The sequence below is a fragment of the Montipora foliosa genome, chromosome 2 (genome assembly GCF_036669935.1).
Source record: "Montipora foliosa isolate CH-2021 chromosome 2, ASM3666993v2, whole genome shotgun sequence".
Taxonomy (NCBI): Eukaryota; Metazoa; Cnidaria; class Anthozoa; order Scleractinia; family Acroporidae; genus Montipora; species Montipora foliosa.
In genome coordinates, this window is record NC_090870.1 from 36842943 (window position 1) to 36860442 (window position 17500).

The following is a 17500-nucleotide window of genomic DNA, read 5'->3' on the forward strand; positions in this document are numbered from 1 at the left end:
GTAAGCCCCCTTTCGCATCACTTGTTCCATAAATACACCGAATATTTCTGAGAGATTTTAGTACTTAGATCCCGGTGATGTGGACTGGTGTTGTATTATAAAGCTCTCTGATTGTGAAAGTTCGACCTTTTAAGGCACAGCGTGTCCTTCAATGAAATTTATCCAAGAGAAAAGTGATCTCCATATTTTGAGTTCGAACCCATGACCTCTGCGAAGCAGGTGCAATGCTCTACTAACTTACCTATGAAGCCACTCAGTTGGGAGCAGGTCAATCTGTTGGGCTCTTGTATTCCCGTGAACGGCTTGATGAATAAAATAAGAGTATGTATGTTGTGTCGTTTGTTGTTCCTTTTGAACTGTTCATTTTCTTTCTGTTTGTTCTTAACCTTAGCGCGATGGTTGCACTCCCATAATGGCAGCTGTTCGTCATAATTTGATGGACATGGTCAAGGTGTTGATATTTGCTACTGATGACAGAACGGTTTGGTCAGCGAAGGAAACCACTGAAGTCGATCTTACATTACAAGACATTGATGGGAAATCTGTGATACACTACTGTGTCAAAAATAGAGAGGTAAGAGGTGCTATTATCGGCTCTTATCCTGGTCTCGAAGGCTTTTCACTTCTTATACTTTCTTATATCCAACCCAGTTTCTTGTCATAGTGTTTTCGTCATTCCAAAGCGTGAATTTTTACTTCCGGTCACATTCAGAAAACGCATAATTCGGAGAACCTGGGATGATAACTGTGGGCGATGAAAGCCAAGACTGCTGCCTAACGGTCGCTCGCTTGCCTGGGGTGCCTTACTTGATTCATCCTCACCTTCATGTAAATTTGATCCCAGTTGGATTTAATTAATCCTGGGCTCTTGAAAAAATGACTCGGGCTACTAATTTTTAATGTTGGAAGCCCAAAGGGCTCCCGGAAAATTTCTTAGGCAGCAGCCCTGAAAGCCATCAAAAATGGAGCTTTTCGGGAATCTACTATTTTATTTTTAAATTAGCACCTACATGTGTTTGTTAAGCTCCTTGCAAACGGACACAACAACTCCGAACATTTATGGGTGTTGTTGGTTCGGCAAATGTTGGATGATGTTGGAAGTGGTGTGCAGACTCCTAACAATGTTAGGACGTGCAGTGTGTTATGGGAAGGATACGACCCATAAGACTTCGTGAACTTACAAAATTCGGCTGCCATCTTGCAACGGGGTTTGCAAACGGACATGTTTGGTTTTGAACACCCAAAAATGTTGCGTCCGTTTTGCTTGATTTTTATGGCAATGTTGTCATGTTAGCAGCGGTCGCATCGTATTCCACAGCAGATATTTTGGAAAGGAACAAATTTGTCCATTCCCAGAACCATGGACGTAATCCTCTTTTTTTTTTTTGGACATTAGTATGGTTCCGCTGAGAATGTCACGTTGTTGAACTTTTTGGCTGGCTTTGAAGCTCCATTGACACTCCGAGATTCAGATGGTCACACACCGCTATTTTATGCCAGGCAGCAAGGATCGGGAGTCATGGCAAAGGCTTTGTTGGCGCTTTTAGAGGACGCTGATGCAAATGAAGTGAGTGTGTATATTGTCACTTAAGAGTATCATAGGCATTATGCACGAACGGGACCATTCTCATCCTTGCTTTCTTTTCAAAACTAGTCCACGTGGCTCTCTCATGAAAGTTAGCTTTCAGTTAGGCCTGGATGGTCTAATTGGATAAGGCGCAAGTGTGCTTTCGATTCCCCGGCCGGAGCAGCACTCAGGGTCTTAAAATAAGTGAGCATAAATCGCTTTATTATATAAACACCAATGAAATTCCAAGTGAGCTTTCGCGCGAAAACATGAGATCTTCACACGTGAAAATAACATGTTATCTTCACACGTGAAAAGATCACTGTTGCTATTGTTACGTATAAAAATCGCGCCTTCCGATGCCTTTCGTGAAGTGATTTAATATTTCATTGGTGTATAATGAATAGAATATTACATGTCCTCTTGGAGATTCGAAATTTTTCTTCTCGTGTCGAAAAATACTTCACTCCTTCGCGTCGCTTACTTGTGAAATATTTTCATCACTCGAAGAGAAATTTTGTATGTCCGCGCGGCCAAACATGGAAAACAGCTAATTAGACAGTGGTGAGAGCACTCGCCTCCCACCAATGTGGCCCGGGTCCTTTTCCCGGACCCAGCGTCATACGTGGGATGAGTTTGTTGTTGGTTCTCTCCTTGCTCCGAGAGGTTTTTCTCCGGGTACTCCTGTTTTCCCCTCTCCTCAAAAACCAACACTGCCAAATTCCAATTCGATCCGGAATGCACGGACACATATTGAACGAGCTCCTGAGTGCTCTTAAGGTGTTCCGTGGGTAAACAAACAAATTTCAATTCGACGGATTCCAATTTCAATTCAGATTAGGACGACAAACCAACTCAAAACCCATCGTTCGTGAAAACACTTTAACACGTTAAAGAACCCAAAAACTGTTCGCAAAAAGTAGGGCACGGAGTTCCCAGTGGAGTGGTCTGCATTAATCCGTGCCATCCAATAACTCTGACCACAACGATCATGTGTTAGACAAGTGTAAATGCGTAATGCAGCCACCTACATGTTACCTTCAAAACACAAAAACCAAGTAAAATAGAATTCTATATCGTCAAAAAAATTTGCACTTAAACTCATTTTGAAAGAAAGGCCGATGTTCATTAATCCGAGAAATGGCATCATAACTTTTCTTAGGTCGATTTAAGAGCTGTAACTGACTATCGGACATAAAAGTGGTGTCTACTAATCAGACTGATTTTATAAGCATTGTAAGTTCGTAATAAAGAGATGTTGAGACTAAACTCATTTTCCACTTTCGAATGTCACCTATATATCCTTTATTGCTTTTGTTACAGGATACAGAGGAGCCAATGGAATTTGATTCTGGTTTCATTTTCTCTTCTATTGATGCTGGTTATTGGGAAGGCCTTGAAACATATCCAAAAGCAGATTCAGAAAAAATCTTACAAGAGGCAAGAGAACAGGAAGAAAATGTTGATCGCGATGTAAAAGTCACGGTTGATTCAGCCTTTCAAATGGAGGGCGGAGGGTAAGAACGCGTAGAAAGTGCAAATATCGCGCAAACTGAACATAAACATTCATTGTCACTTTATTGGTATTGTGGTATGTTAACAGTTCCTTGACGAGAAGGAACTCGGGGAAGTTGGGAGAATTCTCTACAGTTACGCAAACCCTCGACTGCGTCTCGGGTTTGCATAACTGTCTCGAAATCTCCCAACTCCCTCTCGTGTTTAGATGAGGCTATGGAAACACGGAAAACGTCCTCTATTTCTTAAATGTTGTTCTCAGAGTTAGGGTCCATTGTTTTTGTTAAATATCTTAAGTCGTGTTCATTGTTTTCTGAATCAGTCTCGGATGCCATTTTATAGCTACGGTAAAAGAATCGTCGTCTTTGTGGGGGACGTTTATCAGAGAACTTTGTACTTGAGCGAATAAGAGAAGGTAAAAGGTCAAGTATTTTCGTTGACGTAATAAAGTCTGCTTTTGGTTTTCATTGCAGAGAGGTCTATGTGGATCCTTCAAATGATGTGCCGTATGACATCCTTATGTCTAAAGTTGATGTGAAATATGGCATGTTTGGATTAAACAACTTTTACAAGATGCAGGTAAGAGGAGTTTGGCAATGAGCAGTTTTTTATAGTTGTCAATCCTTTGGAATAAGCTTGTTTCACACGCGTCTTATTAGCGCGTGTAATACGCTTTCTAATTTCATGCTCAGATAGCGAACTGAACCCCCTTTTGGATTTGAGGTGGGCGTGGTCTCTTCTTCTTATTCAAATCTATAACAGTGAGGAGGGAAGTAGTGTGGTCCAGTGGTTGGGGCTCTGCTGGTTGTGCCTGGTTCAAATCCCGCTTTCACCACTGGCTGGATTTGTCATCGGTGGTCCCCAATTCCCAATCCCGAAATCAATTGTAGCACGCTTGTTTGTAGCCAACCAGTTGCCTCCTGCAGTTGAATTTCTTGCAATATTTGATTTGCAATACTTATTTTGCTGCTCATATCATATCAACATTTTTTGGTAACATCGAATAAGTATATACAAAGCGATTGTGGATCGGGGTATTCTTTTGTTGCACTGTAGATTGTTCACCAGAAAGGAAAAGATCTCTGGGTGTTATTCAATCGCTGGGGAAGAATTGGAGACAGAGGCCAGCATCAAAGGACGCCTTACAATGATCCAAACCTTGCCACAGCTGAGTTCAAGAAGATATTTAAGAGTAAAACAGGCAATGAGTGGATACTTAAGGATAAGTAAGTCAATGTGGGAATGTGATTAATTCGTTCATTTATTTCCATTTAAAGAAAATTCATATCGATCAACAGCCCAAGAAAATCAATAAATTACAGTTTTAAAGACGTAAAAGTAGAGAGTTTTGTATTTTGGCAGTTAGGAAGCATTTTTTAATAAAAGAAAAGCAACTTAGGTTTAATTTCAGCTCAGGACTGACATCCAGGAAGACCTAAGTTTGACCTTAGAATTCATCTAGTTTTACTTAGCTCCTTTTACTTTTGAATTCATAAGCCGGTTTCGAGGCTACGTCTTACAAAACCCATTGATTAAGATGGAAAATATGGATCTTAGCTATATTACTACCGTGACACTACTTTAACGTGTATGTTGGTTGATTGAACAGATTTGTGAAGCAGCCAAAGAAGTACGCCCTTGTGTTACCCGAAAGAAACCCCGAAAACAAACGAAAGCGAATGAAAGAGGTCTTAAAACCATTTGAGCTCACTAAGTGTCCACCGTCACATCTTTCAGAGGAAACACAGTCATTCATGAAGGCGATAGTAAGTGTAGAGCTACAGAATCTGTTTGGTCAGTGGATCTTTCTCCATGTTAATTTAAGCTTGAGATATCATTTCTTGGAACGAAAAAATGGCGAGATCTTGTGCTAATATCTAACGAAAATGCCAAATTTCGCGATTGGGGCTTTCCACCTCCTCTTTTTTCATGGAAGCCAACGGTATAAACGATTTGGGCTTGCTGGAGGTCTCTAAAAAATCATTCTAGGTCTTATCCATCCTTGTTGGTATAAGCCAATTCGGAGTTTCAAAACACACATACGCGCATATGTGAATAATAATGGTAAGACCTCGAATGCAAAATCAAAAGGACAAAAGAAGGAAAAAGTAATATGCTTCTTTTCATCCCGATACGTATACGCGAATGTGTCTTTTGGAAAAAAAACCCAACTGGCTTATCCTATGGATCTTTCAAGCGGGAGATTTTGAATTTACAGTGTGGGAAATCTATGCCTTGCCAGTGAAATTTGCGACAAGTAAGAAAACGTTCTAATTATCTATATACTCTTTTTTTCCAAAAGACACATACCGCGCACCGGTGGCTCAGTTGGATGAGCACCGGGCTGTCACGCGGAAAGTCGTGAGTTTAACTCCGGCCGGACCAACACTCAGGGTCTTTAAATAACTGAGGAGAAAGTGCTGCCTTTGTAATTACATCTGCAAATGGTTAGACTCTCTAGTCTTCTCGGATAAGGACGATAAGCCGGAGGTCCCGTCTCACAACCCTTCAATGTTCATAATCCTGTGGGACGTAAAAGAACCCGCACACTTGTCGTAAAGAGTAGGGCATGTAGTTCCCGGTGTTTTGGTCTGGTCTTTCTGGTCTGGATAGGGTAGGGTGGAGCACCTCGCATAGGACCTCGAGTCCTGTTCGTGCTCCTTCCCTCTGGGCAGGTTTGCCCAGTAGAAGAGACAAACCAGATGTCTCGTAAAACAAACAAACATAATCATTTTTAGTTTTCTAGGAGCTTTCCAAATAAATTTTTCCTCTCCGGGCCAAGCAAGGTTTTCTTTTGGTTGTTGCCTCTATCGCAAGCTTGAAGCATAAAATAGTAGGTCTTCTTTATTCACATGTTACATTAAATGTAACATCTGTCAGACATGTCTCATTCTTTCTGCTTCCCAAATTCCTTTTGCGCTCAATTTGCATGATCTCAAAGTTGTCTAGGTACGAGCAGTTTGATCGCTCAGCATATATACTGGCTGCACTTATATTTTCGTATGCACCCTTCGAGAATATTGCCACTTTTTCGTGTCATGTTCGTTTTTTCAATTTTGTCGTTTGGTGATTGAAATGACGTGTCACTTTTTTTGCATCATTTTCCCCCTCTAAAGCATTCGTATCCGTAGTCTTGAAGTATTTGCGATTATGTCCTTCATATTTCAGACGAACTACGGTATGCTGAATTCTGCAATGAGCAGTATTGATCAAGACTACATGCCATTTGGACGACTCTCAAAAGAGACCATTGAAAAGGCGCGTGACGTTCTAAAGGAAATTAAGTAAGTCTCATTTTAAGTTTCCCATCTTCACCACAAGAACCAGAAAGGATCAGGGGAATCATACTGGTTCGTCCACCCAAATTAAAAGAAAAATTCCAACTGACTGGAGGCACAGTGGCGAGAGAACTCGCCTCCCACCAAGGTTCGTTTCCCGGACCTGACGCCATAAGTGCGTTAAGTTTGTGTTCTTTACTCTCTACTCTGTTTCGAGGGTTGTTCTCCGGTTTTCGTCCCTCAGCAAAAACCAGTATGCAGCTGATTCCACCTGACTGTAAGCTGTGCTCCAAGGTTATATTATGGACCGTACAGCGGCACCCAGAGGCGCCATATATAGTATGCTTTCGGTTCGACCTTGTTGAGCTTCGTTGTTGCTGTACTTTGCGCCTACGACTAGCGAGACTCACTTGACTTTTATTTAAAGGGAAACCAAGGAGGTGAACCCGGGGTTAACCGAGAACAACGTTTTGATTAATCAGAATTGGGGTCGTACCTGGAGACTTCATTACCTGGTCATTGAAGTCCTTCGGAATTCAAGTTGTTGTTCTTGTCATTCAAATTCCATTCCTCGATTTCTTTTTTTCCTTGACCGTTGTATCAAATGACGTCTAGTGTCCAATTTTTTTTATAATTTTCTTGCAGAGCAATTGTGGACACAATTGACAGACGTAATCTGCATGGCACTGAAGAGAAATTTGAAAAGGTAACTTTGGTGGCCTGTGTTATTGACGGCCTCTATCTGTGCTTCTTGAGTAATATGATCTCATCCCGTGGGATTAAAATGAAGAATGTCCTCCTGTGTGGTTTCAAAATTTATGTTGGACATTTCATTTCGTGTGTGTGTGTGTTTTCTCTTCATTTATCCAGTGGTTCGTACACCTCCGATTTCCCATAAGAATGCTTTTACTACTGAGCTTGCATGGCTCCTAACTCGTTTAGCTTCCTAGTTATTTCAGGAGGCTACTGCTCTAAATCTAACTTATCTATACAAGGTGTAATATTTGCACTTATACACTAGTATGAAGGGTACAAATGAAGTATTGTTTTTGTTGTTGTTGTGAACCGGGGTATTTCCACTCAGTGGAACACTGTTTCAACATATTATCCATTGATCGCATCCAATTGATAATACTGACTTTGAAGCATTAAACAAATATAATCGCAAAACTTATTTATTCGTTTGAATTTTTGTTGAACAAGGACACGGTTTGACGTTCCAGTTCTTGTAGTATACTTGTAAGAATCACTTGTAAGAATCACTTGGCCTTTTTATCCGAGTATACTCATGTCATGTCACTGACTTAGAACCATTGCAGGGGACGTTTTAAACGACGAACGTAAGGGGAGGAATTCGAAAGGTTGCATAACTTTTCCAAAAAAAGGAAAAAAAAAACAGTGGCAAAGCTCCGTATCCTTTTTGGGCCATTTTTGCTTTATTGTGCAAACGTGACTTCAGTGTCTGTCTCTCTTGTTTAGATTGCTGAACTCAGCAATACATATTACATGCTATTACCTGTGGCCCATTACACGTACGAGCGAATTAAGCCACTGAATGAATCTGCTGAGGTTGAAAGACACATGGATGCTCTTTACAACTTGACAGAGCTGGCGGATGCCAGTCAAATCCTATTGGCAGCACAATACCGTAATGAAGGTGAGTTTTAAGTACTCTTGGCGTGAAAAGCTGTCGTTTCTGTTAAAATTAATAAGCCTTATACTTTTATCAACAAAACCATACCACATAGAACACCACACAAGTCCTCAATGCACTTAATGAAGTGGACGCTCATGCAGTTGTGAAGCGTCAGTTTGTTACTGGTCGTGGTATTAGACGCCAGACAAGCAAGAAGGAAATTATAGTGACCGTTTTTCGTGGCGCCTTCCGTTAACTTGCGGACCCTGAACTACGAATTCTAATCAGAGGTTTAGTTTTTTCACCGTCTTCGGTCTCTGTAGTGTAACAGGTCAGTGGATTCGTTCCATACTGTGTCTTGATTGGCTGATTTTGTTTTTGGTCTTCTGTCGCTGCAAATGTGATTGGCGACGGTAAAAAGCGAGATGATTTAAGGTTGAACATGATCGAGAGTCCTGATATGTGTAAGTGTCGCAGTAAAAGGAGCTCTGAATGGCCGAGATAGTCGAGAACAACTGCTATTTCCGTGCATATTACAAACCCAGCGCCAACAAATCCAGGAATTTCGCATCGTGTGTTCGCATTAAGCACATGCGTAAAACTGTGTTTAGCTGGTTGTTGTTGTTTTTTTTTTCTCGAAAGGAAGGCAAAAGGCTCTTTTAAAATGTATAATAATGATCTTGCACAGCGATTCCTATTTTATAATGTTTCGGTTGTCATCATCTCAGGCGGCCATATTGCCTGTCACTTGTGGGCTTCATTATTTATTAGGGTCCATACGACACTGACCGCGCCCTTCTTACGGCTGGCTACAGACCAAAAATGGTCAAATGTCTTGTTTTTGTTTTCAGAGATAAACCCACTGGACTATGTCTTCAAGTCATTAGGCTGTCAGGTTGAATTGGTAGACCCCAAGTCGGAGGAATGCCAGCTCATATTGGAGTACATTCACAACTCAAGTAAGGCATTTTGGCCACATTATTATCAGTAGAGTTGACATCTTACAATGAGGACTTTTGAAAAGGGGCTAGCGTAAGGCCACGGCATTTTTCGTTAAGTTTACTACAATTTAGCTTCCACATCCGATTGGTACTCGACGTATCAATGATCCAGAATACCGACTAGTTACCTTTTCCCGCGCTCTTGATTTTTTCGGGTATTCTTTTTTCCTTCTATGACCTAATATAGTCACGACAGGGTTACTCTATTTGCAGAGCATGTCTAATTTCAGAGATGAACAGCAGTGGAATCTGTTGAAACTTGTTTTATTTTCCGGTCAAAATATGACATTTACATGCGCCAAGGCTGCATTTATTGACAGCAGTGTGCAATTTCAGACGTTAATTGTTGATACTCTTAACTGTTGCTGTTTGTAACGCTTCAAAATAAAATGTCAAATCCAACAGAAGAGGCCGACGTACCCTTAAAAGGAGTCCGTTTAACACCATACTTAGTTGCATTTTGCGTTTATTTGGTCATTGTATTTATCAGCTAGTAGCCATTTTGTTTACCCTTGCATTCATCACCCAGTGGAGTGAATTTAACGTCATATGACGAGTCGTGCAACCAATCAGATTCCAGAAACTATTTGTTCAGCCCTAAAATTATACTAATGGCCCATATGCCACGATTACTAAGCCAATCAAAACTATCGATTTCCCTGATTGAAGCAATACGTTGTCTAACTGCATTAAGCTAAGTCATCGACATTGCTTTCTTAGGAGGAAGGGGAAAGATTGCAGTGGCAGGTATTTTCAGGGTCTCTCGAGCTGGAGAGGCCGAGCGGTTCAACAACTGTGGAGTACCTGATAATCACCGATTGCTATGGCACGGAACAAGAACAGCTAACATGATGGGGATCCTGCAGCAGGGACTCAGGATTGCTCCACCAGAAGCTTCCCGCTCAGGGTGGTCGTTAGGAAAGGTACATCAGAGTAAAGACCCTTCAAAGCGCCAACGTAACTGTCCCAATAAATACAAATTTAATATCAAAGTTCAGGAAACAAAAAGTTATAAAGTGGCTTCGTACTATTGTACAGACAAGTAGCAGCTCTCGTAACGTGATTGGCTCGATACCCAAGACAAAACAAAAGACTAAACAACTGAACAATGACTTAGACTTAAAAGTACTAGAAGCTGCTTACGAGAGCTGCAACATTTCTGGTACAGACAGCGTCCGCGCCGCTTTATTCTCGAGCACATGATCATTCTTGACAACTATTTAAGCTATTTAAAGTTACAGTTGACGTTGCAAACTTGTTGACAATCACACATAGTTTGATGCTACACTGGTTTGAAGAAATTTTAATGTAGCTCAGAAAGTTACGATTCAAGTTACTACCCAATCGTAACTTTCCGGGCTACATTCAAATTTCTTCAAACCAGTGGACTGCCTTCTGCAATTTTTCCTCATGCATCCCTTTCTCTTTTCACTCACTATTTGGGTTGGACCTACATTTGGTGCTCCTCCAGAGGGAAGGACGTTTCCTTCTTACATTTTTTTTTCTTGAGCCTCCTGACTTTTTCAGATGTCTACAAGAGACTTGCTTAAATTGTGCAGATTAGTGCGAGGATCATTACTCGCTTTCGTCAAGTTTTTTTCCCGTTCATCTTTGAGTTGTCGCTGTGCATCATATTCTCCCTTGTCACACGTTGGCCATATTGTCCCGGGAGACCAAAAAAGCTTTGTTTTACCACGCCAAGCCTCACCCCCATGGTTTCCACTGCGAGGCTTGGCGTGGTAAAACAAAGCTTTTTTGGTCTCCCGGGACAATATGGCCGCCGTGTGACAAGGGCGAATTGGATAAGATAGACATGAGATCCAGAAAGAGTTTTTAAATATATATTTGAAATTTCTAGCACGCATTTTCTTATTATTTGTGTTCCATTTTCGGTTCGAAAAATAGGGCATTTACACATCCGACAGCTTGGAAAAGAGTATGTGGTATGTTGATCGTGGAGCGGGTGCCGATGGGTTTGTGCTGTTGTGCGAGGTAATTTATTTGTCATAAAACCAGTTCCTAAGTTACGAGCGTAAGCCAATTGCACAATTCTAAGTCATTAAGAAAACCCATGCAGCGAAGTTACAAAAAATCGAGGCAGGTTGCTGGCGCTAGGTGTTGAAAACTTTATCCTTGCGCTGTGCAAGTCCTAGTTGGTTTCCATTTTGCCCATGGCCGGTTCTGAAGAGGTACAGGGTCAATTCAAAATTGGTCCTGATTGGATGTAACGTCAGTGAGAATTTGACGCCACAAAAGCTAATTAACGGAATGGTTTTTCCGTCCTTCTCTAGTGAGCTTATAGCATAAGATAAGAAAATATAACTGCGATGCTTTAAATTTTAAACAGTTAACTTCTGATGAAGAAACATCAACAAAATGTTCTACCGGAAAATACCCGGAAGGAAAATGCGTGGTTCCACGTCCCCCCCCCCCACCCCCCCCCCCCCCCCCCCCCTCTCTCTCAGTAAATTTGAGAGATCCCGCCTACTCCAATGATTTGAATCAACTTGGGATGAACCGTTTTCTGCTTGTAAATGGTAAACTGGCTTCACTCAGAAGAGTGTTTTATTTCGTCATGTTTCTGCCTCCTCTAGGTTGCTCTTGGTAACGTGAAAGAATTGCCCTCTTATGAGTACCAAGAGAGTGCTCCCGAAGGATTTGACAGCGTGTTACTCGTGAGCAAAGAGATTCCAGATCCAAGTGAAGATGTCACGACACCGTATGGAGCGGTGGTACCTGCCGGCGTACGAGTGAGGCAGTCTGGCTTGGAAGAAAGGCTGAAGATTGATTTTAATATTGGAAACACCCGCAATGAGTATGTTGTATACAAGGAATCCCAGGTGCTTCTACGATACGTGGTGAAGTTGTCGAGGCCATGGAGGTGAAATGTCTGTTTTCATACAAGCCCTCTATTGTTGATCAACATCTCTTTCCGTTGCTGAAAAATGATCTTCTGACAATTAAACGACTTAATCATCCCTATTTTTATGGGTTCATCGCTCCGTTGTAAAGAGCACCCTTTGAACTGGATAGAAAACTAACAAATTGAGCTTCTGTCGACTGGATTTGTCTGTAATAATGTTGTGAATTTTCGAAATGGATGACATTAATTCAATTCAAACGTCACACGGAGTTTATTTCGATAAAGTAACGATTTGCAATAGCTATTTCCTTCAATCAATGCGACCATTTTTCACATTTTCACTCAATTGATTAATAACAGGGTGACAATAGTCGTTCACCTGGGGGCCGTTTCTCGAAAGTCCCGAAAATTTACGGGCCATTTTCGGGTGTCACAATTTCTTTTGTAACTCAAGAACAGAGAGCATCTAATTCGTCAAACTTCACAGTTAATTTTCTTTTTGGTATCTTGAAAGCATGTTAAAAGATTGGCTTTCCAAAACAAGCGGTTGGCAATTTCACAGATGGCTTTTCGGGCCCGAAAAGTTTTCGGGACTTTCGAGAAACGGGCCCCTGGGATGCACACGTTCATGTAAGCAGTAAAATCAGAATGTTTAAACGCAGCAAGAAATGTGCAGATTGGGGAAGCTGTTCTCTGGAGATCTCAAAGACCAAGGCAGATACCTTCGTCCTGGATCTACATAATTCTCCTGATGATGCAAAAGCCAAATTCACATTTTTCAAATGTTTTCGCTATTCCCGTTGATGAGTCTGCACTAAGCCAGTTACCAATATACTCGATCATGCACTTCCTCAAATCATTGCCTCTTGTCAGTTAAGTAAGCCCCGAGTGTATGTTTCTCTAAAACATAACGGAATAAAAGTATGTTTTGAAATTTTATTCCGATAGTACTGTTCCTGGTAGCAGAATGTAGCAAAGACTGCCCCCTCTTTTCTCGCGCTCGCTTTTTTTTTTCGTCCCGTCTACCATTCCGTCTGCTTTTTCGCTCGATCCGACAAACCCAGTGATTCAATCAGCTAATGATATACAATGACTTGATTCTTCTTACCTCAGAGGCAGTTCACTATTTATAAGAGGAGGGGTGAAATAATTTGTGGGGGTGTGGGGTGGGGCGGGGCGGGGCGGGGCGGGGCGGCTTAACGGTGCCAACTCGGTAAAGGGTAGCAACAAAGAGCATGCGTGAACACTATTGTCAGCTCTTGACTCGATCAAACGGAAAAGAAAATGGTCAGTATGATGCATACACAAGCTTCGGCTGGATTTCTTTGGGAGAATCTGAATCAAGTAACTGTAAATTATACTGTAGATTATAACTGTTTGAATGCTCCCCTAAAGAATCTTCATGTTTCAAGGAGGTGGGAAGAAGAAGAAGAAGAAGAAGAAGAAGATGATGATGATGAAGAAGAAGAAGAAGAAGACGACGAAGAACAAGAGGAAGAACAAGAGGAAGTAGAAGACCAAGAAGAAGAACAAGAAGTAGAAGAACATGAAGAACAAGAGGAAGAAGAAGAAGAAGAAGAAGAAGAACATGAAGAACAAGAAGTAGAAGAACAAAAAACATAAGAATCTGAAAAGAGTTTCGAAATTTCTTAAAATCCTCTGAGCCTTTAAAAATCCTAAAATAAATCATGATTTTTGTGTCTAAGCCTCTAGCGGAATAGGGTCACGCACGGGTGCTGCCATCGGGGCCTAAGGCTCAGTTGTTGCTGAAACATTATCCAAACCTTGCACAAAAAGCCTTATATAGGTAAAGAGAAACACACTCGCACTTCGGAACGCGTCGTTACTTCTAGTCTCACTTAATATGCATTTGTCGCGTTGACGTTTAGAGTAACGGGGAAGGGGGGGGGGGAATTTAGGGAGTTAAATTTCAGTTCCATTGCTATTCTAAGGTAATCTACACTCTCCTCCTCCCTCTTGTCCTATTTGTCGCTTCCAAGTTGTCGATGAAAGATGCTGGCCGTGTTGGAGAACGCTACACGCTCTTTTTTCCCTGATAGCGACTTTTGTAGCGACTTTTGCAAAACGAAGACCCCTTCAAAATTGTCCTGAAATCACTTGAAACTGAACTGGAACATGATTTTCTACTGAAGAAGAAACAAGAAACATCAACATTTGCAGTTTTCTCAGGAACTCCGTTTTGTAGAAAACCCCACTAAAACTACAAAACGAAGACCCCTTCAAAAGCGTCTTCAAAGAAGAAAGAAGAAACAGAAGACTGTTCAAAACTAGTTCAAAGTCCAAATCATTGGAAAACGAACTGTCTTTCAACTTAATCAATGCAATGACGACATTGCCCGACTTCTTAACTAGGGAATGAGATTTCGCCATAGTTTGTTATTTGCTTACTTTTTCTGTGTCATTTCACTTTTTTGTTTGGAGCACCAGAGGGCTAAAAATCCTCAAAACTGTAAAACAACCCCAGTAGTCTACAGTCACGAAACAACGTGTGAAAATAAAGAAGAAGAAGAAAAACGTTCAGGCAAAAGGGTCTTGGAGAATTTTAACAATTTTAGGCGTAGTTTGACGGTGTCACATTTATGGACACAATTTTCATTTAAGGTGTTCTTTACATGCTGTCACTAATTGGTTTTCAGTACCTTTCACCTGTAAACATTTTAGAACTGCGAGGGCTGCAATTACCAGTAAAACGGTGACAAACTGCACATCTGAAATCTTTTTTTTTTTTCATTTGGAGATTTGGAGTTTAAGGCCCGGTTCAAACGTCGCATTTCACATGTGCCGAATATAACTCCTACTTTAGTCGACTAAAACAATTAAATGCGGCATTTGATTCAAACGTCGAATTTAACTCCGTTCGCCTTCAATATTCCCAGTCTCCACTCGGACAGGCTGTACCCAAAATGCCAAAAGCGTCATCTTGGCCTTCCCTCGACTCGCGCCTTTTCATCGTTTCATTGAAGCACGTCTCAGAATATTCCACAGATTTTCCCTCTTTCCACCCAGGAGTGTCCTCTTCATTTTCAAACACCGAGCACCTCATACAATAGGGAGCTTACGAAACGACGACGCCGACGTTACAAAACAATAGGTTTAGCGAGCAAAAACAATGGCTCTGCACGTGCGTTTTACATTTTGGTACATTTCTTTGCCGTCATCTCCTAAATGACGACGTGAAATGACCAAATTCAAGGTTCTGTGGAGGACGTTAGCACATGACGATGAATTTTCAGTTCTCTCCCTACGCTTCCAACCCACTCATACCAGTTTAATTCCTCGACAGTTACTACACATTTTTAACGCGAAACGACATGAAATATTTCGTAGTGATATGAATAATGCGAACTCGTATTTTAAAATAAAGTCCTCGTTGACGTCGTCGTCCTGATTTCGTAAGCTCTCTAATAACTGCTGCACGTCAAACAAGTATATTTTGTTTTTGAAAAGCACGAACTGCACATTCCTTCGTCTCCCGCCATTTTTTAAATTGCTGTTTAGACTCTTCTGTGCATAGCATTAACAGATTATGGTTGCTAAATTAATCATAATATTTTCTATAATTTATGCATTATATTCGGCACATGTGAAGTGCGACGTCTGAATCAAACGTCGAACGTAAGTCGAATTTAACTCTAAACTGTCGGATTTAATTGATTCAAACGTCGCATTTCACATGCAGTTAACCCTCGAGTTATATTCGGCACATGTGCAATTGGCTTTTACAACAGTGGGCATGCTGAATCTCCCAAGGGAGGCGTTCTATTAATAAGACAGAGGCTTTCCTTGATAAGCTCCTGTTGGTGTCTATTCTCTCGTTCTGCTGGACTACAATGTGAGAGGTCGCTGGTTAGAATCAAATTAAACATCAGGTTTATAATTTTATAGACTTTTAACGTGAAGGAACGCGCGATTTCGAGTGATATTCGAATCTTGAATTACTTGCAATTGCTGCTCGCATGACACATCCATTATTTGACTCAACTTCTGATTGGTTCAAAATTGCCTTTGTTCGATACGAGAGGCTGGGAAAATTGAGAGGATGAAAAAGCTGAATCGGGGAGGGGGGTCACGTGACAAAAACCCCTTGACTGAAAATGCGCCCAGCTCGACTGACATAGACGGGAATTCTAGGATTATATTCCTCAACCTTCTGCAGGAGGAAGAGTGGCAGTCGGTGTAGTCACTGGGTTATCGCGTTGGATTTGAATTCGGCTGCAGTCTTTAAATTTCGCTCTCTCAACAGGGTAGTCTTGTCTCCGGTGGTCCCAAATCTTACTCCACCTTGCTTTGTCAATTGCCAGCCGAACGTTTGGGTTTTTAACCATGGTATATTGCTAATTAATCACATTTTAATGTGTCACTTCCATGGCCATGAATACTCTAATACACCTAATTAAAATTAGGTGTATTAGAGTATTCATGGTCATGGAAGTGTTGTTACGTTATATATGCTTTTTTAAAGCTTTCATTCTAAAATAACAAAGAAACGAGACAACCAGCAAGGAACAATTTATTTGGAAACCAGAAACGAAAAATGTGGAACACAAAAACCTTCAATTTGTCAACAAGCTATACCGCAAATATCTTTTCGATTCAGTTCACATCCTCAAGGAATTTTAACTAATCTTCTCCGTCATCTCAGGGACCACCTGAAAACCCAAAGTCGTAAAGTTTTCAAACTTACAATTAATCATTGTACGATGTAATAAACTGATTTTAAGAATGAACTTAGAAAACAATTGCCCAATCTCCCCTAAAAGTTAAATGGCCCATCCCCGGGGGAAGTAATAAACAAGCACAGTGAGAGTGGAAAATGGATCGAGTTTGATCATTCTAAAAGTGAAGCGTCCCACCCTACAAAGCGGTCAAGCAATAGTCAGATGATAAAATTAGTCTCTGTTGAAACAAACGACCTTATCATAGCACAGATCTGAGGAATACTTGTCCCTCCAAACAAAAAGATATTTCTCATATTAAAGATTTTCTGCGTCTTTGCGTTCGAAGCAATAACATCCCCATTCCACTCATTTGGCAGGCTTTTCGAGTATGGAAAACTCTGTTTGAAATATAAGTGCTACACGGCCAACGTTTGTATAAACGTAACCTTTCCTTTTCGAGTATGGGCCTAATTGGTCGCGACTGAAATCTATAAATACTTCCAAACCAACAAAGAGCGAAGCCAGAATCGATTCCGATTTCTGAGTCATGTCTTCAGCGGTAACTAATCATCTCTCCACCAGCAAACTTGTCACCAAATGAAATCTTAGTCGCCACCACGCAAATTCTACCACTACTTCACGTAGCATGAATTAATGAGAAAATAGCTTGAGTAAATGAGAATTTAATCACCAGAAAAACATTAATCTTGGTGGCGACTTAAAGGTGGCGTCTTCACTGATGACGAGGTGACCGTAACGCTTTTGCTTGGTACCCAACGATAATAGCCCTAGAAGAGAAATTATGCCTTCTTCCTACCTTGAACAAGTCAGCAACTAAGCCATAATCAGCCACTGAAAGGAATTAAAGTTACATTTTTCTTATGAGACGAAGGCCTTGTACATGTAAACAAGACAGACCTGTGGAGTATACTTGTACTTAATTCACGTGACAACGGCGTGC

At 41.1% G+C, this 17500-nt stretch overlaps 2 protein-coding genes across 4 annotated transcripts in view; one reads left to right on the forward strand and one right to left on the reverse strand.

Moving 5' to 3' along the window:
• The window catches only part of LOC137992983 (poly [ADP-ribose] polymerase tankyrase-like), a 73706-nt gene extending 59122 nt beyond the window's left edge, over positions 1-14584 (forward strand). The window contains exons 37-50 of one of the 2 annotated variants that reach the window (XM_068838620.1): positions 392-574; positions 1397-1567; positions 2891-3084; positions 3556-3661; positions 4139-4308; positions 4692-4848; positions 6251-6366; positions 7006-7066; positions 7840-8017; positions 8848-8955; positions 9718-9920; positions 10903-10989; positions 11592-11878; positions 13273-14584. In XM_068838620.1, coding sequence (XP_068694721.1) covers positions 392-574; positions 1397-1567; positions 2891-3084; positions 3556-3661; positions 4139-4308; positions 4692-4848; positions 6251-6366; positions 7006-7066; positions 7840-8017; positions 8848-8955; positions 9718-9920; positions 10903-10989; positions 11592-11878; positions 13273-13483 — 2232 coding nt within the window. In that variant the 3' untranslated portion in view covers positions 13484-14584. The remainder of the gene's footprint in view (positions 1-391; positions 575-1396; positions 1568-2890; positions 3085-3555; positions 3662-4138; positions 4309-4691; positions 4849-6250; positions 6367-7005; positions 7067-7839; positions 8018-8847; positions 8956-9717; positions 9921-10902; positions 10990-11591; positions 11879-13272) is intronic. The other variant, XM_068838621.1, reaches the window with a different exon arrangement.
• Positions 14585-16375: 1791 nt separating this feature from the next.
• The window catches only part of LOC137992984 (electron transfer flavoprotein subunit alpha, mitochondrial-like), a 13070-nt gene continuing 11945 nt past the window's right edge, over positions 16376-17500 (reverse strand). For both annotated transcript variants that reach the window (XM_068838623.1, XM_068838622.1), the window contains exons 12-13: positions 17357-17391; positions 16376-16530 (exon numbers count right to left, since the gene is read on the reverse strand). In XM_068838623.1, the coding sequence (XP_068694724.1) occupies positions 16498-16530; positions 17357-17391 (68 nt within the window). In that variant the 3' untranslated portion in view covers positions 16376-16497. The remainder of the gene's footprint in view (positions 16531-17356; positions 17392-17500) is intronic.